The 20,174-nt window shown below is 50.8% G+C and overlaps 1 protein-coding gene across 4 annotated transcripts in view; it reads right to left on the bottom strand.

Annotated features, from left to right (window-relative positions):
* LOC147122503 (ras GTPase-activating protein-binding protein 2-like) overlaps nt 1-20,174 on the bottom strand; it is a 56,566-nt gene that overhangs the window by 19,335 nt on the left and 17,057 nt on the right. For all 4 annotated transcript variants that reach the window (XM_086005979.1, XM_086005972.1, XM_086005991.1 and 1 more), the window contains exons 3-6: nt 14,562-14,643; nt 13,332-13,505; nt 7,782-7,869; nt 1,984-2,086 (exon numbers count right to left, since the gene is read on the bottom strand). In XM_086005979.1, coding sequence (XP_085862105.1) covers nt 1,984-2,086; nt 7,782-7,869; nt 13,332-13,505; nt 14,562-14,643 — 447 coding nt within the window. The remainder of the gene's footprint in view (nt 1-1,983; nt 2,087-7,781; nt 7,870-13,331; nt 13,506-14,561; nt 14,644-20,174) is intronic.

Genomic DNA, 20,174 nt, shown 5'->3' with positions numbered 1-20,174 from the left:
CAAAATCCTGGAACTCCCTCCCCAACAGCACTGTGGGAGCACCTTCACCACACGGACTACAGCGGTTCAAGAAGGCGGCTCACCACCACCTTCTCAAGGGTAATTAGGGATGGGCAATAAATGCTGGCCTTGCCAGCGACGCCCACATCCCAGGAACTAATGAAAAAAAAGACCAGCCGGTCAAAAATCTATTTAAAAACCCTCTACAAAACATCCTGCATGTGTGCCCCCACCTCAGCACTCACACAGGAGCATCGAGATGGATAACTGGGAGAGGCAAACGTACACAAAATTATTCAGCAAAAATCAGTTCATTTTGCAGGTGATGAAATTGACAAATTAGCACGAAGACCGAAGACTTGTTGCACAAGTTGTGAACAGAGGAAAGTGCGATGCAAATAAAACCGAACCACGATGCATCACAGCTACTTTTTCGATGGCAGCTCAGCTGTTGTGAACAAGTAATTTTCACTTACAATGAACGTTCCTGTTAAGCCGCGCGGCGGTCTGGAGGACCCGCGCAGACCGCTCACCGGTTTTACAAAGGAAATACCCTCGTGTGCACGGAAAACTGAATGGGCCACGCAGCCAGTTAAAAGGCACACGCACCCCCCAAAAAAGGTTACAGGGAACATTGCTTCCAATACTACAGGAAACTTTGGTTTATCCGGAGGTTAACTGTCCGGAATGCTCGAGCCACCGGCAAAAATCAGGAGCCGTTTCGTTAGTTTTTTTTTCTTTTCGTTGCTTTTTTTTCCAATCAGTCAGGCTCTGCAAGGTCTCGCTGAAGCTGTTGCTAAGCTAGAGACGCTTGCAAGGTACGGCCGACTGTTTAGAAGCTGTTACTAAGCAAAATCTCCTTATGTTGCAACATTAGCGCTGGTTTGTCCGGCACTTTTGATGGGACGGCAACAGCTCGGTCCCGTCGGTGCTGGATAGCACAAAGTTTCCTGTACCGTCCAATTCAGCTCTGCAAACAGCACTTGAAGCAACAGCACTGCTGCCCGTTTAAGGCCATTTTACGGAAAAATTGGGTCCGGCCACAGCAACTAAAATGATCTACATTGCCGTTGCATGCTTAGTATGCCCATTAGTACTAAGAACATAAGAATTAGGAGCAGGAGTCGGCCATTCGGCCCCTCGAGCCTGCTCCGCCATTCAATGAGATCATGGCTGATCATCGACCTCAACACCACTTTCCCGCCCAATCCCCATGTCGCTTGAGGTCCCATGAATCCAAAAATCTATCGATCTCAGTCTTGAATATACTCAACGACTGAGCATCCACAGCCCTCTGGGGCAGAGAATTCCAAAGATTCACAACCCTCAGTGAAGAAATTCCTCCTCATCTCAGTCCTAAATGGCCGACCCCTTATCCTGAGACTATGCCCCCTAGTTCTAGACTCCCCAGCCAGGGGAAACAACCTCTCAGCATCTACCCTGTCAATCCCCCTCAGAATCTTATATGTTTCAATGAGATCACCTCTCATTCTTCTAAACTCCAGAGAGTATCGGCCCAATCTACTCAATCTCTCCTTAAAAGCCAGCCCTCTCAACCCAGGAATCAATCTAGGGAACCTTCGTTGCACAGCCTCTTGTGTGCAAACTGCAAACCAAAGTCATGTGCCTGTCCCTCGTCCCAGCGCAGGGACTATAACGTAGCATAATGCAAGGATGCTGTTCACTAGGTTTGATCCAGCAGGCCAGAAACCTCTAAGAAAGTGGTGGGTTTTCACTGCCCAGCATCTAAAGGCCTCGCGTCGTTTATCATTTGGAACAGTAGTGGCTCACACAGACCGTAGATGCCATTCAAAAGTAAAGACTCCTGCAAACACCATCCTGGTCCACAATATTTCAGGTTGCTGCACAAGTCTATATGGACCATAAACACTTGGAAAGAATTTTAACCACTCACAATAAATGATCATTTTGACTGTAGTTGCCATTCTTACACAATGAACTTGCAACATTCAAAGTATTTACCTGACCGTGTGAGCCTCGTAATACGTATTAGTAGTATTTTCCTGTACAGGTTCAGGAGATAGTTGACGCTCTTCTGTTTCTTCTTCCACTTCCTCTTCAGATTCTGAAAAGTGCAGACTGGCTTAAGATCAACCAGCTTAGGCACGCATTTCAACACAGAATAACCGTGCTGCTTTGAACAGTACTCATGCAGAAGTCTTTACGAGTTCACCGAAAAAGCTAAGTGGTGGCGTGGTACAAATAACCTTCAAGAATTCCACGACTCCTGCCACTCCAGAAATTTTAAATCGTTTTTTGGCAGTTCACAAACATGCAAGTTCCAAAAGACATTCTGCACTCAGACGGGTTAATCTGCGCCAGTTCACTTCAGTGATGTGGAAGTGGCAAAACACTGGCTTTGGGTGGTTTTTTTTCCCCATTGCAGTTCACTGTTGTTGTGACTAATTTACTTTGAACATTCTCCCTTTTTGTGAATCTGATTGCATGTTAGCAAATCAAGAAGTCGAACTTGCATGGCCTTCCCCCTTTTCAATTACTCTAAATTCTAATCTAGGGCTGGAGTCCGGCGAGATAGCACGCAACACGTTCAAGACTGCCGCTTCTGATTTGCAGGGAACATTTTCAATGTAGTTTGGCTTGGCCCTTTGACATCTGGTTTCTTACAACACAGACTGCAAACTAAAGGTGTGTATGTTTATTAAGAAAGAGTATGAAAAGACTTAAAGGGGGTTGGGTGCCTCGAGGGATGTTGGGGGGGGGGGGGTGGAAAGAGAGAGAAAAGGCACAAGAAGTTGGGGGTAAAAGAGCCGAAGGGGAAGGGAAGAGAGACAAGCCCAGAGGAGGGGAGCAAGTACAAAGCGAAGGGAATGTTTGATTACACATGGCAGGGATATGTGTGGCGCAGAAAAGGTGGGTGGGAAAGGGAGGAAGCATTCCCGGGAAAAGGGGAAAGAGAGAGAGGGAGACCAGCAAGAGACGGAGGGAGCTTGGAGGAGCAGATCTTCCCAGTGGCCAGATATAGCGAATCCCGGTCCACACTGAGGTCAGTCGTGGGAGGCGGTGAGGACGGCCGATCTGGGAAACTGAAATGCGCCGGCGAGCGGTGAAACTGAAATGCGCTGGTCGAGTGTGGGAGGGCGGGGAAACAGGATGGCTGCCGAGCCTCGTGCATGGCCCCTGAAGGGCACTGCTGGGTGTCCTGCGCCTCCCCATGAAAAGAAAGTTACCGTTTCCTGGGCTGTTTAATGAGTGGCGTCCAGCAGTTTTTGCCCGGTCCAGATACACGGCGCGTGCGCAATGTGCGCGCTCTGCCCATTTACACTGCAGGAATTGCGGTCGGGTGCGGGCCCCCCAAGTACCATGCAGGACGCCGATTTGCAGATTACAAGAGGCCTCCTGCCTGAAGCAGGAGAATGCTCAGGCCACCCACCGCCAGACCCTGCCTGAGGCGGAGCCGTGTAAACCAGGGAGCAGGTAAGTGATTGGTTGGTGAGTATTTCTCTCTTTTCAATACAAGCTTGACTTCTGTGGTGTTAAATTTCTAGGGTCTCTGGTGTAGTGGGGACAGTTGGTAAATAAAGCGCCCTAGAGTATACCTGTAACTGGGGTATTGAATACATTTTTAAATTAATTAAAGGAGTAAGTCATGGCAGGAGAGTTCAGACCCGTGTTCTGCTCCTCTTGCTCCATGTGGGAAATCAGGGACGCTGCCAGTGTCCCTGACGACCATGTGTGCGGGAAATGCATCCAGCTGCAGCTACTTGTAGACCGCATTGTGGCGCTCGAGCTGCGGGTGGATGAATTTTGGAGCATGCGCGATGCTGAGAGGGTCGTGGATAGCACGTTTAGCGAGTTGTTCACGCCTCAGGGTAGGGCTGCACAGGGGGTGACCATCAGGCGGAGCAACAGAGGCAGGCAGGAAGTGCAGGGAACCCCTGCGGACATCCCCCTTTCAAACGAGTATACCAAGTTGGATACTGTTGAGGGGGATGACTCACCAGGGGAAGGCAGCAGCAGCCAGCTTCCTGGCACCAGGGACGCTTCTGCTGCTCAGAAAGGGAGGAAAAAGAGTGGGAGAGCAATAGTGGTAGGGGATTCTATCGTAAGGGGAACAGATAGGCGTTTCTGTGGCCGCAAACGTGACTCCAGGATGGTTTGTTGCCTCCCTGGGGCCAGGGTCTGGGATGTCACTGAGCGGCTACAGGGCATTCTTAAGGGGGAGGGTGAGCAGGCAGAGGTCGTGGTCCACATTGGGACCAACGACATAGGAAGGGGGATGAGGTCCTGCATCAAGAATTTAGGGAGCTAGGTAACAGATTAAAGAGCAGGACCTCGAAGGTTGTAATCTCTGGATTACTCCCAGTGCCACGTGCTAGTAAGTATAGGAATGGGAGGATAGAGCAGATGAATGCGTGGCTAAAGAGTTGGTGTAGGGGGGAGGGTTTTACTTTCCTGGATCACTGGGCCTGCTTCTGGGAAAGGTGGGACTTGTACAAGTCGGACGGGTTGCACCTGAACCAGAGCGGGACAAATATCCTTGCGGGGAGGTTTGCTAGCACTGTTGGGGGGGGTTTAAACTAACTTGGCAGGGGGATGGGATACAGAGGGGAGCTGAAATAGGGGGTGATGTGCTGCCAATTATAGAGAAAAAAACAAGTCAGCTTGGTAGACAGGGCAAATATATAAGGGCAAGGCTGGATGGCATCTATTTTAATGCAAGGAGTCTTGCAAATAAGGTGGATGAACTGAAGGTGTTGATAAACACATGGGAGTATGATATTGTTGCTATCACGGAGACATGGTTGAGGGAGGGGCAAGACTGGCAGCTCAATATTCCGGGGTACAGAATCTTCAGGCGAGACAGAGGGGAAGGTATAAGAGGAGGGGGTGTCGCAATATTAATTAAGGAGTCAATTACTGCAGTAAGGAGGGATGATATATTAGCAGGTTCCTCTAATGAGGCCATATGGGTGGAGCTTAAAAACAAAAAGGGGGCAAGCGCTTTGCTGGGAGTGTACTATAGGCCTCCAAACAGTCAGGGGGAGATAGAGGAACAGATATGTAGGCAAATCTCAGAGAAATGTGCAAATAATAGGGTAATAATAATGGGGGATTTCAACTTCCCCAATATTAACTGGGATAGTCAGAGTGTGAAAGGCTCAGAGGGTGTAGAATTCTTAAAGTGCATCCAGGAGAGCTTTTTGAGCCAGCATGTAGAAAGTCCTACAAGAGAGGGGGCGGTACTGGACCTAATTCTAGGGAATGTGGCCGGCCAAGTGGAAAAAGTGCTAGTAGGTGAGCACTTTGGTGATAGTGACCATAATATGGTAAGATTTAAGGTGGTCATGGAAAAGGACAGGGATGGGCCGGAAATAAAGGTTCTAAATTGGGGGAAGGCCGATTTTAATAGGATAAGGCAGGATCTGGCCAAAATGGACTGGGATCAGCTACTTGTAGGAAAATCCGCATCGGAGCAATGGGAGGCTTTCAGAAGGGAGATTGAGATCATACAATGGCAACATGTTCCCGTAAAGGTCAAGAGTGGTTCCAAAAACCACAGGGAACCTTGGATGTCAGGGGATATACGTGAATGGATTAGGAAAGGAGGGCTTTTGGTAGATACAAAAGGCTAAAGGCGGAGGAAGCCCTAGAGGAGTACAAAAAGTGCAGGGGGATACTTAAAAAAGAAATTAGGAGATCAAGGAGGGGCCATGAAATAACACTGGCGAGCAAAATAAAGGAAAATCCTAAGATGTTCTAGAAGTATATTAAGGGTAAGAGGATAACTAGGGAAAAAATAGGGCCCATTAGGGACAAAAGTGGCAATCTGTGTGTGGAGCCGGAAGATGTAGGAGGGGTTCTAAATGAATTTTTTGCATCTGTTTTCACTATGGAGAAGGACGATGTAGACATAGAAATAGGGCGGGGGGACTGTGATATGCTCGAACATATTAACATGGAGAGGGAGGAGGTATTGGCGGTTTTAGCTGGCCTAAAAATGGATAAATTCCCAGGCCCGGATGAAATGTATCGCAGGCTGCTGTGTGAGGCAAAGGAAGAGATTGCGGGGGCTCTAACACATATATTCAGGACCTCTCTGGCCACAGGGGATGTGCCAGAGGACTGGAGAACCGCTAATGTAGTTCCATTATTCAAGAAGGGTAGTAGGGAAAAACCGGGGAACTCCAGGCCAGTGAGCCTAACATCAGTGGTAGGAAAATTATTGGTAGGAAAATTATTGGAAAAAGTCCTGAGGGACAAAATTTGTCTCCACTTGGAGAGGCAAGGATTAATCAGGGATAGTCAGCATGGCTTTGTCAAGGGAAGATCATGTCTGACTAATTTGATTGAATTTTTTGAGGGGGTGACTAGGTGTGTGGATGAGGGTAACGCAGTGGATGTGGTATACATGGATTTCAGTAAGGCCTTCGATAAAGTCCCACACAGGAGACTGGTCAAGAAGGTAAGAGCCCATGGAATCCAGGGTGCCTTGGCACATTGGATACAAAACTGGCTTAGTGGCAGAAGGCAGAGGGTGATGGTCGAAGGTTGTTTTTGTAACTGGAAGCCTGTGGCCAGTGGGGTGCCACAGGGATCGGTGCTGGGTCCCTTGCTGTTTGTGGTCTACATTAATGACTTGGATATGAATGTAAAAGGTATGATCAGTAAGTTCGCGGATGATACAAAAATTGGTAGGGTGGTAAATAGCGAGGAGGGTAGCCTCAGTCTGCAGGACGATATAGATGGGTTGGTCAGATGGGCGGAACAGTGGCAAATGGAATTTAACCCGGAAAAGTGCGAGGTGATACACTTTGGGGGGACTAACAAGGCAAGGGAATACACAATGAATGGAAAGACCCTAGGCAAGACGGAGGGTCAGAGGGATCTGGGTGTGCAAGTACACAGATCCCTGAAGGCGGCGGAACAGGTGAATAAGGTGGTAAAAAAGGCATATGGGATACTTGCCTTCATTAGCCGAGGCATTGAATATAAGAGCAAGGAGGTTATGATGGAGCTGTATAAAACACTGGTTAGGCCACAGCTGGAATACTGTGTGCAGTTCTGGTCGCCACACTACAGGAAGGATGTGATCGCGTTAGAGAGGGTGCAGAGGAGGTTCACCAGGATGTTACCAGGGCTGGAGCGCTTCAGCTATGAAGAGAGACTGGGCAGATTGGGTTTGTTTTCCTTGGAGCAGAGGAGGCTGAGGGGGGACATGATTGAGGTGTACAAAATTATGAGGGGCATAGATAGGATGGATGCTGAGGAGCTTTTTCCCCTTAGTAGAGGGGTCAATAACTAGGGGGCATAGATTCAAGGTAAAGGGCGGGAGGTTTAGAGGGGATTTGAGAAAGAACTTTTTCACCCAGAGGGTGGTTGGAGTCTGGAACTCACTGCCTGAAAGGGTTGTGGAGGCAGAAACCCTCACAACATTTAAGAAGCATTTGGATGAGCACTTGAAATGCCATAGCATACAAGGCTACGGACCAAATGCTGGAATATGGGATTAGATTAGACAGGGCTTGATGGCTGGCGCGGACACGATGGGCCGAAGGGCCTCTATCCGTGCTGTATTACTCTATGACTCTATGACCCAACCGCCATGTTTGCGCTAAGTGGGGTGAGTTAATCAGGTCTATAACGTTTCTAAAAAAAAGTTAAGAAAAGCCTGCGACCAACATTCTGGGTCCAAACGCATTAAAATTGTGTTATTGTCTGCTTTTTGATGACAAACTGCAAATATTTCGACCTGGAGCTTAATCTGTAAACGTGCCACCTCGTACAGTTCCATTTCTTACCTTCTTCCAATTCTGCGTCAGAGTCGAACACTTCATCCTGGTAGCGGAATATATCGTTATGGACGTAGAACTTGTTTGGAACAGAACCCTGTAAAAAAAAAAAGACCAAAAGAAGTTTATCTCTGTGAATGTGGCAATAACATCGTCTTTAGTAGCCGTGTTCATTTTGAGTCATTTTAGTAAAGTCCACCACACATCTGGACAACTCACTCTCTATGCATTTCCAACTTAACTTTCTCATGGACCGTTTCTTCAAAACAAATCTGATAAAATGCGTGTGGTTTTACCCAAACACCAATCTGTTCGAAGGAAGCCTTCGAATGATGCAAGAAAATCATGCTCAAGACCATCAGCATTCAAAAAATGTAACCATCGCGTAGATCTATTATAAAAAAAACTACACGGACACAACCGAACAAATATACCTGGAGCAAGCGTGTCATTGTCGTTGCTGGACTCTCGGGAAACATCCTCGTATATATTTTCTTCCCCCCACCACCTCACCGAAAAGTTAGCTCGCTGACATTTTGTCAACTAAGAATTATGACCATTGCACACAGTTATTGCGTATTCATAGTTTAACCCTTAAACTCCTCACAGCTTCAGCCAAACCACAGATTTCCTATCCTGTGATTGTTTTAAGTTTTAGCGCACAGCTAGTGATGCTGCGGCAATAAAGCTCCCCAAAAGTCGGGAGAAGATTCGCTACAGTGACCAACGTTCCACCTCATTTCTTTTGGCCGCGCGGCCCGTTCACATTCCCGCGCATGCGCGGATTTTCCATTGAAAAGCCGGCTGCGCGAGACCTCCAGACCACGGCATGGCCACCGCGCAGCTAAACGGGAACGCTGACTGCGACCCGACTTCTGTTTCCTGGCTCTTCTGCTTATTTTTCCTCATTTTCTCCCCCTTGTTAACTTTTCCACGAAAGGTGGGGCATCACAAACATAGAAGATAGGAGCAGGAGTAGGCCATTCGGCCCCTCGAGCCTGCTCCACCATTTAATGAGATCATGGCTGATCATCCAAATTCAGTACCCTGTCCCTGCCTTCTCCCCATATCCCTTGATCCCTTTAGCCTTAAGAAATATATCCAACTCCTTCTTGAATATATTTAATGAATTGGCCTCCACTGCCTTCTGTGGTGGAGAATTCCACAGGTTCACCACTCTCTGGGTGAAGAAATTCCTCCTCATCTGTCCTAAATGGCTTACCCCTTATCTTTAGACTGTGACCCCTGGTTCTGGACTCCCCGGCCATCGGGAACATCCTTCCTGCACCTAGTTTGTCTAGTCCTGTCAGAATTTTATAGGTTTCGATGAGATTCCCTCTCATTCTTCTGAACTCCAGCGAGTATAAGCCCAATCGACCCAATCTCTCCTCATACGTCATTCCTGCCATCCCAGGTATCAGTCTGGTGAATCTTTGCTGCACTCCCTCCATGGCAAGAACATCCTTCCTCAGACCTTTGCCTCAAGTTGCCTCGCACTGTACATTTGGGAGAGAAGAAACTTTCCCCCTCCCCCCCTCCACCAATCAGCTAAAATTAATCATCAGAAGCCCAGAGATCAACAGCCCCCAAAACCCAACTGGTGAGTAAGCCTCTCCCTTGTGCAGATCAGCAACTGCACTAGATTACAACAGTGACTGCACTGCTAAAGTACTTAGAAGTAGAAAGAGGGGGCGGTAGCGCAGTGGTTATGTTGCTGGACTAGTAATCCGGAGGCCTGGACTCATGATCTGCTGAGTTCTGCGGCAGCTGGGGAATTTAAATTCAGTTAATTAATTCAATCTGGAATAATTACTAGTGTCAGTAATGGTGACCATGAAACTATCGGATTGTCGTAAAAACCCATCTGGTTCACTAATGTCCTTCAGGGAAGGAAATCTGCCGTCCTTACCCGGTCTGGCCGATATGAGACTCCAGACCCACAGCAATGTGGTCGACTCTGAAATGGCCGCGCGAGCCACTCAGTTGTACCAAACCGCTACAAAAAAAACCTTCACCACACGGACTGCAGCGGTTCAAGAAGGCGGCTCACCACCACCTTCTCGAGGGCAATTAGGGATGGGCAATAAATGCTGGCCTTGCAATAGTGATAGGGGATTCTATCGTAAGGGGAACAGATAGACGTTTCTGTGGCCGCAGACGTGACTCCAGGATGATATGTTGCCTCCCTGGTGCCAGGGTCAAGGATTTCACTGAGCGGCTGCAGGACATTCTGAAGGGGGGAGGGTGAACAGCCAGAGGTCGTGGTCCATATCGGTACCAACGACATTGGTAGAAAGAGGGACGAGGTCCTGCAAGCAGTATATAGGGAGCTAGGAAATAAATTAAAAAGCAGGACCTCAAAGGTAGTAATCTCAGGATTACTCCCAGTGCCACGTGCTAGCGAGAGCAGAAATAGGAGAATAGCCCAGATGAATGCGTGGCTGGAGAGATGGTGTAGGAGGGAGGGATTTAAATTCCTGAGGCATTGGGACCGATTCTGGGGAAGGTGGGACCTGTACAAGGTGGACGAGTTACACCTCAGCAGAACCGGGACCAACATCCTCGCCAGGGGAGTTTGCTGGTGCTGCTGGGAAGGATTTAAACTAGTTTGTCAGGGGGCTGGGAACCTAAGTGTGGGCCCAGAACGGAGAGAAATAAAGCTGGAAGTGCAAGTTAGAAAAGTAGTCAGCAAAACTAGTAGGGAGCAGAAACAAAGGCCAACAGTAAAGAGGGTCAAAGTGCAGAAAAATATTAAACAGGAAGGCATTTTATCTAAATGGACGTAGCATTCGCAACAAGGTGGATGAATTAATGGCACGAATAGACGTAAATGGGTATGATGTAATTGCCATTACAGAGACATGGTTGCAGGGTAACCAAAGCTGGGAACTGAATGTTCCAGGGTACTCAACATTTAGGAAGGACAGACAGAAAGGAAAAGGAGGTGGCGTAGCGCTGTTAATAAAGGGATGAGATCGGTACGGTAGAGATAAAAGATCTTGGCTCGGCAGATCGTGATGTAGAACTGGAATCAGTTTGGGTGGAGCTAAGAAACAGCAAAGGGAGGAAAACATTGGTGGGAGTTGTGTATAGGCCACCAAACAGTAGTGGTAATGTAGGGCAGAGTATCAATCAAGAGATTAGAAGTGCATGTAACAAGGGCAATACGGTAATCATGGGGGACTTTAATCTACATATTGACTGGGCAAATCAAATTACCACTAATGGTGTGGAGGACGAATTCTTGGAATGCATGCGAGATGGTTTCCTGGATCAGTATGTGGAGGAACCAACCAGGGAACAGGCTATTCTGGATCTGGTACTGTGTAATGAGAAAGGGCTAATCAATAATCTTGTGATAAAGGGGCCTTTAGGGACAAGTGACCATAATGTGATTGAATTTTACATTAAGTTTGAGAGTGATGTAGCCCAATCTGAAACTAAGGTCTTCAATCTAAACAGAGGAAACTACAAGGGTATGAGGGACAAGTTGGCCATGGTAGATTGGGAGACTACACTAAAAGGTATGAAGGTGGACATACAATGGCTAACATTCAAGGAAATAATGCATAATTTGCAACAAACATATATTCCTCTAGAGCATAAAAACCCAAAAGGAAAAGTGATCCAACCATGGCTAACAAAAAAAATTAAAGCTAGTATTAAGTCAAAGGAGGAAGCTTATAAAGTTGCCAGAAACAACAGTCAGCCTGAGGATCAGGATTTTTTAGGAATCAGCAAAGGGGGGCCAAGAAATTGATAAAGGGAAAATGGAATACGAGCACAAACTAGCAAAAAATGTAAAAACGGATTGTAAAAGCTTCTATAGGTAGCAAATGTAACCCCGTTATTTAAGAAAGGAGGGAGAGAGAAAACGGGGAACTACAGACCTGTTAGCCTCACATCAGTAGTTGGGAAAATGCTGGAATCTATTATAAAGGATGCAATAACTGGGCACTTAGAAACTAATAGTAAGATTGGGCAGAGTCAACATGGATTTATGAAAGGGAAATCCTGTTTGACAAACCTATTGGAGTTCTTTGAGGATGTAACTAGTGGAGTAGACAAAGGAGAACCGGTAGATGTGGTGTACCTGGATTTTCAGAAGGCCTTCGATAAGGTCCCACACAAGAGGTTGGTGAACAAAATTAGGGCACATGGAATTGGGGGTAATATACTATCATGGATTGAGAATTGGTTAACAGGCAGAAAACAAAGAGTAGGGATAAACGGGTCTTTTTCAAGATGGCAGGCTGTGACTAGTGGGGTACCGCAAGGATCGGTGCTTGGGCCCCAGCCATTCACAATCTATATCAATGTTTTGGATGAAGGGACTAAATGTAACATTTCCAACTTTGCTAATGATACAAAGCTAGGTAGCAGTGTCAGTTAGGGAGAGGATGTGAAGAGGCTTCAAGGGGATCTCGACAGGCTCAGTGAGTGGGCGAGAACATGGCAGATGGAATATATAATGTGGATAAATGTGAAGTTATCCACTTTGGTAGAAAAAACAGAAAGGCAGAGTATTTCCTAAATGGTGAAAGATTGGGGAATGCAGATGCTCAAAGGGACCTGGGTGTCCTTGTACATGAGTCACTGAAAGTGAATGTACAGGTGCAGCAAGCCATTAGGAGGGCAAATGGTATGCTGGCCTTCATTACAAGAGGATTTGAGTACAGGAGTAAAGAAGTCTTACTCCAATTATATAGGGCCTTGATGAGGCCATACCTGGAGTACTGTGTACAATTTTGGTCTCCTTACCTAAGGAAGGATATACTTGCCATAGAGGGAGTGCAACGAAGGTTCACGAGATTGATTCCTGGGATGGCGAGACTGTTGTATGAGAAGAGATTGAGTAAACTAGGCCTGTATTCTCTTGAATTCAGAAGAATGAGAGGGGATCTCATTGAAGCGTACAGAATTATTACAGGGCTTGATAGGGTGGATGCTGGGAGAATGTTTCCCTTGGCTGGGGAGTCTAGAACCAGAGGCCACAGCCTCAGGATAAAGGGTCGGCCATTCAGGACTGAGATGAGAAGAAATTTCTTCACACAGAGGGTGGTGAATCTTTGGAATTCTCTACCCCAGAGGCCTGTGGAGGCTCAGTCATTGGGTATATTCAAAACAGAAGTCGATAGATTTCTGACTAGTAAGGGCATCAAGGGATATGGCGATAGGGCCGGTGAATGGAGTTGAGGCAGAAGATCAGCCATGATCTCATTGAATGGCGGAGCAGGCTCGAAGGGCCGAATGCTGCTCCTATTTCTTATCTTCTTTGCCAGCGACGCCCACATCCCGTAAATAATTTTTTTAAATGGCTGTAAAGCGCGTTGGGATGGCCTGAGGTTGTGAAAGGTGCGAGAGAAATTCAAGTTCTTTCTCTCTATCTTTTACACAGAAACCCACACACTGTCAAGTTAATAAAAGGCTAGGCCCTCATTGAAAGCAACAATTTGAGTGCTTTCTGTTCAGATGCAGTGAATGCTGCATCAATCTGTGCTGCATTGCAACAAAAAAAACGTTAAAAGCAAATGATTTTTTTAAATATTAGACGCTTACCTCTGGTGCCAGGACAAAGGTCTGCATGAATTTCCTCATTGGCTGACCACCGTTTGACAGCTCCCCCATCACCTGTACCACCACCCCGTCACTCAGTGTGGCGTGAGCATCCACGTGCCGTATCTTCGTATGGCAATCACTAAACTGAAGGGACATCACCTTTTTGTGGATCTCCTGCAAAAGATTCATAATTTAGAATCAACACTAAATTCTACCAGCATTTAGAAATGTGATTGTTGCTTTGCTCTGAAAGAAATTTACTCAGGGCTTTAAGCAGATTTTAAAAGTAAATAAAATATTAAATTAAAAATCCCACTGCAGATCCCAACATTTTTTTAAAAAACAGAAACAGGAATGTGAATGGGGATTTTAAGGGACAAAAAAAATACACTGGTGAGCTGGTTGGTGCAGTGGGTTAATACACTTTCTTCGCATCACAAGCCTTCATTCAGATCCAGCCCAGATATGGGATTGAATATACAGGCACCGAGGGATCTCTCTCCATCGGCTGCACTTCACTGAATCAATGCCCTACTCTCAGGGAACTGGGAGCATCCAGACTGCACAAAAATGTGGGGAGTCTAGAACCAGGGGTCACAGTCTCAGAATAAGGAGTCGGCCATTCAGGACTGAGATGAGGAGGAATTTCTTCACTCAGAGGGTGGTGAATCTTTGGAATTCTCTGCCCCAGAGGGCTGTGGAGGCTCAGTCGTTGAGTATATTCAAGACAGAGATCGATAGATTTTTGAATATTAAGGGAATCAAGGGATATGGGGATCGGGCAGGAAAGTGGAGTTGAGGTCGATGATCAGCCATGATCTTATTGAATGGCGGAGCAGGCTCGAGGGGCCGAATGGCCGACTCCTGCTCCTAATTCTTATGAATGAACTGGATTCAGGGAGCTAGCTCCCCACATTTCCACTGAGACAACTGGCTCTTCACATTTCACAGGAAAGTGAAGAATGTGCCCACTTGGTATATTTGGAGTCTTGGAAGGCACGTCGCCAACATGTGGTGGCAGAGCTGCTACGTACGGGTGAACTTACTCATGCACCAATACAATACTGCAGTGAAGATGAAAGTATCCTGCACACAGAGCGCCAGTATTTTATATCGGTCAACAAATCACAGAAAAACTAATCCAACCTTCCCATCAACATTAAATTACATTTTGATATTAATACTAAAACAGCTTGCTTGCAAGCAACATGAAGCATCATAAATACTTACAGCTTGGCCATAAACTGCTTCTGCAGGCTTTCCATTGCCATCCAACCCACCATGAACATAAGAGGAGGTCCGACCATAAAACCTGGAGACACAATTATTGCAAGAAAACTATTAATAAGTAATCTTTAAAATTAAAGATTTATTCACCATATGTTGGTCTACAAGATATAATTCTATTGAAATACGAGAATGAACAATTGCTCTGTAGTTTGTTTGACCACTAAATATGCACTCTCTCTCTCAGCTCTTATTCCAAAGGCAGGGAGCTTCAGTGCAGTTTGGCAGAGCCACAGTTTAGGGAGAGATACTGCAGGGGTTTAGCCAGCTGAGATACACAGGTTTAGGGAGGGAATTCCAGAGCTTAGGGCCCAGGCAGCTGAAGGCACGGCCGCCAATGGTGGAGTGATGGAAATCAGGGGTGTACAAGAGGCACAATTGGAGGAGCGCAGAGATCTCGGAGGGTTGTGGGTCTGGAGGAGGTTACAGAGATAACGAGGGGCGAGGCCATGGAGGGATTTGGAAACAAGGACGAGAATTTTAAATTCAAGGTGTTGTCGGACCGGGAGCCTATGTAGGTCAGTGAGCACAGGGGGTGATGGGTGAACGGGACTGGGTGTGAGTTAGGACACAGGGCAGTGAGTACAGGGGGTGATGGGTGAACGGGACAGGGTGTGAGTTAGGACACGGGGCAGTGAGCACAGGGGGTGATGGGTGAACGGGACTGGGTGTGAGTTAGGACACGGGGCAGTGAGCACAGGGGGTGATGGGTGAACGGGACTGGGTGTGAGTTAGGACACGGGGCAGTGAGCACAGGGGGTGATGGGTGAACGGGACTGGGTGTGAGTTAGGACACGGGGCGGTGAGCACAGGGGGTGATGGGTGAACGGGACTGGGTGTGAGTTAGGACACAGGGCAGTGAGTACAGGGGGTGATGGGTGAACGGGACAGGGTGTGAGTTAGGACACGGGGCAGTGAGCACAGGGGGTGATGGGTGAACGGGACTGGGTGTGAGTTAGGACACGGGGCAGTGAGCACAGGGGGTGATGGGTGAACGGGACTGGGTGTGAGTTAGGACACGGGGCAGTGAGCACAGGGGGTGATGGGTGAACGGGACTGGGTGTGAGTTAGGACACGGGGCGGTGAGCACAGGGGGTGATGGGTGAACGGGACTGGGTGTGAGTTAGGACACGGGGCGGTGAGCACAGGGGGTGATGGGTGAACGGGACTGGGTGTGAGTTAGGACACGGGGCAGTGAGCACAGGGGGTGATGGGTGAACGGGACTGGGTGCTAGTTAGGACACGGGGCAGTGAGCACAGGGGGTGATGGGTGAACGGGACTTGGTGCGAGTTAGGACACGGGGCAGTGAGCACAGGGGGTGATGGGTGAACGGGACTGGGTGTGAGTTAGGACACGGGGCAGTGAGCACAGGGGGTGATGGGTGAACGGGACTGGGTGTGAGTTAGGACACGGGGCAGTGAGCACAGGTGGTGATGGGTGAACGGGACTGGGTGTGAGTTAGGACACGGGGCAGTGAGCACAGGGGGTGATGGGTGAACGGGACTGGGTGTGAGTTAGGACACGGGGCAGTGAGCACAGGTGGTGATGGGTGAACGGGACTGGGTGTGAGTTAGGACACGGGGCAGTGAGCACAGGGGGTGATGGGTGAACGGGACTGGGTGTGAGTTAGGACACGGGGCAGTGAGCACAGGGGGTGATGGGTGAACGGGACTGGGTGTGAGTTAGGACACGGGGCAGTGAGCACAGGGGGTGATGGGTGAACGGGACTGGGTGTGAGTTAGGACACGGGGCGGTGAGCACAGGGGGTGATGGGCGAACGGGGCTCGGTGTGAGTTAGGACACGGGGCGGTGAGCACAGGGGGTGATGGGTGAACGGGACTGGGTGTGAGTTAGGACACGGGGCAGCGAGCACAGGGGGTGATGGGTGAACGGGACTCGGTGCGAGTTAGGACACGGGGCAGTGAGCACAGGGGGTGATGGGTGAACGGTACTGGGTGTGAGTTAGGACACGGGGCAGTGAGCACAGGGGGTGATGGGTGAACGGGACTGGGTGTGAGTTAGGACACGGGGCAGTGAGTACAGGGGGTGATGGGTGAACGGGACTGGGTGTGAGTTAGGACACGGGGCAGTGAGCGATGGGTGAACGGGACTGGGTGTGAGTTAGGACACGGGGCAGTGAGCACTTGGGGTGATGGGTGAACGGGACTGGGTGTAAGTTAGGACACGGGGCAGTGAGTATAGGGGGTGATGGGTGAACGGGACTGGGTGTGAGTTAGGACACGGGGCAGCGAGCACAGGGGCTGATGGGTGAACGGGACTGGGTGTGAATTAGGACACGGGGCAGTGAGCGATGGGTGAACGGGACTGGGTGTAAGTTAGGGCACGGGGCAGTGAGTACTGGGGGTGATGGGTGAACGGGACTGGGTGCGAGTTAGGACACGGGGCAGTGAGCACAGGGGGTGATGGGTGAACGGGACTTGGTGCGAGTTAGGACACGGGGCAGTGAGCACAGGGGGTGATGGGTGAACGGGACTGGGTGCGAGTTAGGACACGGGGCAGTGAGCACAGGGGGTGATGGGTGAATGGGACTGGGTGTGAGTTAGGACACGGGGCAGTGAGCACAGGGGGTGATGGGTGAACGGGACTGGGTGTGAGTTAGGACACGGGGCAGTGAGCACAGGGGGTGATGGGTGAACGGGACTGGGTGTGAGTTAGGACACGGGGCAGTGAGCACAGGGGGTGATGGGTGAACGGGACTGGGTGTGAGTTTGGACACGGGGCGGTGAGCACAGGGGGTGATGGGCGAACGGGACTCGGTGTGAGTTAGGACACGGGGCGGTGAGCACAGGGGGTGATGGGCGAACGGGACTCGGTGCGAGTTAGGACACGGGGCGGTGAGCACAGGGGGTGATGGGTGAACGGGACTGGGTGTGAGTTAGGACACGGGGCGGTGAGCACAGGGGGTGATGGGTGAACGGGACTGGGTGTGATTAAGACACGGGGCAGTGAGCACAGGGGGTGATGGGTGAACGGGACTGGGTGCAAGTTAGGACACGGGGCAGTGAGCACAGGGGGTGATGGGTGAACGGGACTGGGTGCGAGTTAGGACACGGGGCAGTGAGCACAGGGGGTGATGGGTGAACGGGACTGGGTGTGAGTTAGGACACGGGGCAGTGAGCACAGGGGGTGATGGGTGAACGGGACTGGGTGCGAGTTAGGACACGGGGCAGTGAGCACAGGGGGTGATGGGTGAACGGGACTGGGTGTGAGTTAGGACACAGGGCAGTGAGCACAGGGGGTGATGGGTGAACGGGACTGGGTGCGAGTTAGGACACGGGGCAGTGAGCACAGGGGGCGAAGGGTGAACGGGACTGGGTGCGAGTTAGGACACGGGGCAGTGAGCACAGGGGGTGATGGGTGAACGGGACTAGGTGTGAGTTAGGACACGGGGCAGTGAGCACAGGGGGTGATGGGTGAACGGGACTGGGTGTGAGTTAGGACACGGGGCAGTGAGTACAGGGGGTGATGGGTGAACGGGACTGGGTGAGAGTTAGGACACGGGGCAGTGAGCGATGGGTGAACGGGACTGGGTGTGAGTTAGGACACGGGGCAGTGAGCACTTGGGGTGATGGGTGAACGGGACTGGGTGTAAGTTAGGACACGGGGCAGTGAGTACAGGGGGTGATGGGTGAACGGGACTGGGTGTGAGTTAGGACACGGGGCAGCGAGCACAGGGGGTGATGGGTGAACGGGACTGGGTGTGAGTTAGGACACGGGGCAGTGAGCACAGGGGGTGATGGGTGAACGGGACTGGGTGTGAGTTAGGACACGGGGCAGCGAGCACAGGGGGTGATGGGTGAACGGGACTGGGTGTGAGTTAGGACACGGGGCGGTGAGCACAGGGGGTGATGGGTGAACGGGACTGGGTGTGATTAAGACACGGGGCAGTGAGCACAGGGGGTGATGGGTGAACGGGACTGGGTGCGAGTTAGGACACGGGGCAGTGAGCACAGGGGGTGATGGGTGAACGGGACTGGGTGCGAGTTAGGACACGGGGCAGTGAGCACAGGGGGTGATGGGTGAACGGGACTGGGTGTGAGTTAGGACACGGGGCAGTGAGCACAGGGGGTGATGGGTGAACGGGACTGGGTGCGAGTTAGGACACGGGGCAGTGAGCACAGGGGGTGATGGGTGAACGGGACTGGGTGCGAGTTAGGACACGGGGCAGTGAGCACAGGGGGTGATGGGTGAACGGGACTGGGTGCGAGTTAGGACACGGGGCAGTGAGCACAGGGGGCGAAGGGTGAACGGGACTGGGTGCGAGTTAGGACACGGGGCAGTGAGCACAGGGGGCGATGGGTGAACGGGACTGGGTGCGAGTTAGGACACGGGGCAGTGAGCACAGGGGGTGATGGGTGAACGGGACTGGGTGCGAGTTAGGACACGGGGCAGTGAGCACAGGGGGTGATGGGTGAACGGGACTGGGTGCGAGTTAGGACACGGGGCAGTGAGCACAGGGGGTGATGGGTGAACGGGACTGGGTGTGAGTTAGGACACGGGGCAGTGAGCACAGGGGGTGATGGGTGAACGGGACTGGGTGCGAGTTAGGACACGGGGCAGTGAGCACAGGGGGCGAAGGGTGAACGGGACTGGGTGCGAGTTAGGACACGGGGCAGTGAGCACAGGGGGTGATGGGTGAACGGGACTGGGTGCGAGTTAGGACACGGGGCAGTGAGCACAGGGGGTGATGGGTGAACGGGACTGGGTGTGAGTTAGGACACGGGGCAGTGAGCACAGGGGGTGATGGGTGAACGGGACTGGGTGCGAGTTAGGACACGGGGCAGTGAGCACAGGGGGTGATGGGTGAACGGGACTGGGTGTGAGTTAGGACACGGGGCAGTGAGTACAGGGGGTGATGGGTGAACGGGACTGGGTGAGAGTTAGGACACGGGGCAGTGAGCGATGGGTGAACGGGACTGGGTGTGAGTTAGGACACGGGGCAGTGAGCACTTGGGGTGATGGGTGAACGGGACTGGGTGTAAGTTAGGACACGGGGCAGTGAGTACAGGGTGTGATGGGTGAACGGGACTGGGTGTGAGTTAGGACACGGGGCAGCGAGCACAGGGGGTGATGGGTGAACGGGACTGGGTGTGAGTTAGGACACGGGGCAGCGAGCACAGGAGGTGATGGGTGAACGGGACTGGGTGTGAGTTAGGACACGGGGCAGCGAGCACAGGGGGTGATGGGTGAACGGGACTGGGTGTGAGTTAGGACACGGGGCGGTGAGCACAGGGGGTGATGGGTGAACGGGACTGGGTGTGAGTTAGGACACGGGGCAGCGAGCACAGGGGGTGATGGGTGAACGGGACTGGGTGCGAGTTAGGACACGGGGCAGTGAGCACAGGGGGTGATGGGTGAACGGGACTGGGTGCGAGTTAGGACACGGGGCAGTGAGCACAGGGGGTGATGGGTGAACGGGACTGGGTGCGAGTTAGGACACGGGGCAGTGAGCACAGGGGGTGATGGGTGAACGGGACTGGGTGTGAGTTAGGACACGGGGCAGTGAGCACAGGGGGTGATGGGTGAACGGGACT

The sequence above is a fragment of the Somniosus microcephalus genome, chromosome 2, assembly GCF_052327205.1.
Source record: "Somniosus microcephalus isolate GS21.2 chromosome 2, FLI_Smic_1.0, whole genome shotgun sequence".
NCBI lineage: Eukaryota > Metazoa > Chordata > Chondrichthyes > Squaliformes > Somniosidae > Somniosus > Somniosus microcephalus.
Note: the sequence above shows the minus strand (reverse complement) of the source record. Positions and strands in the feature narration are given on the sequence as shown.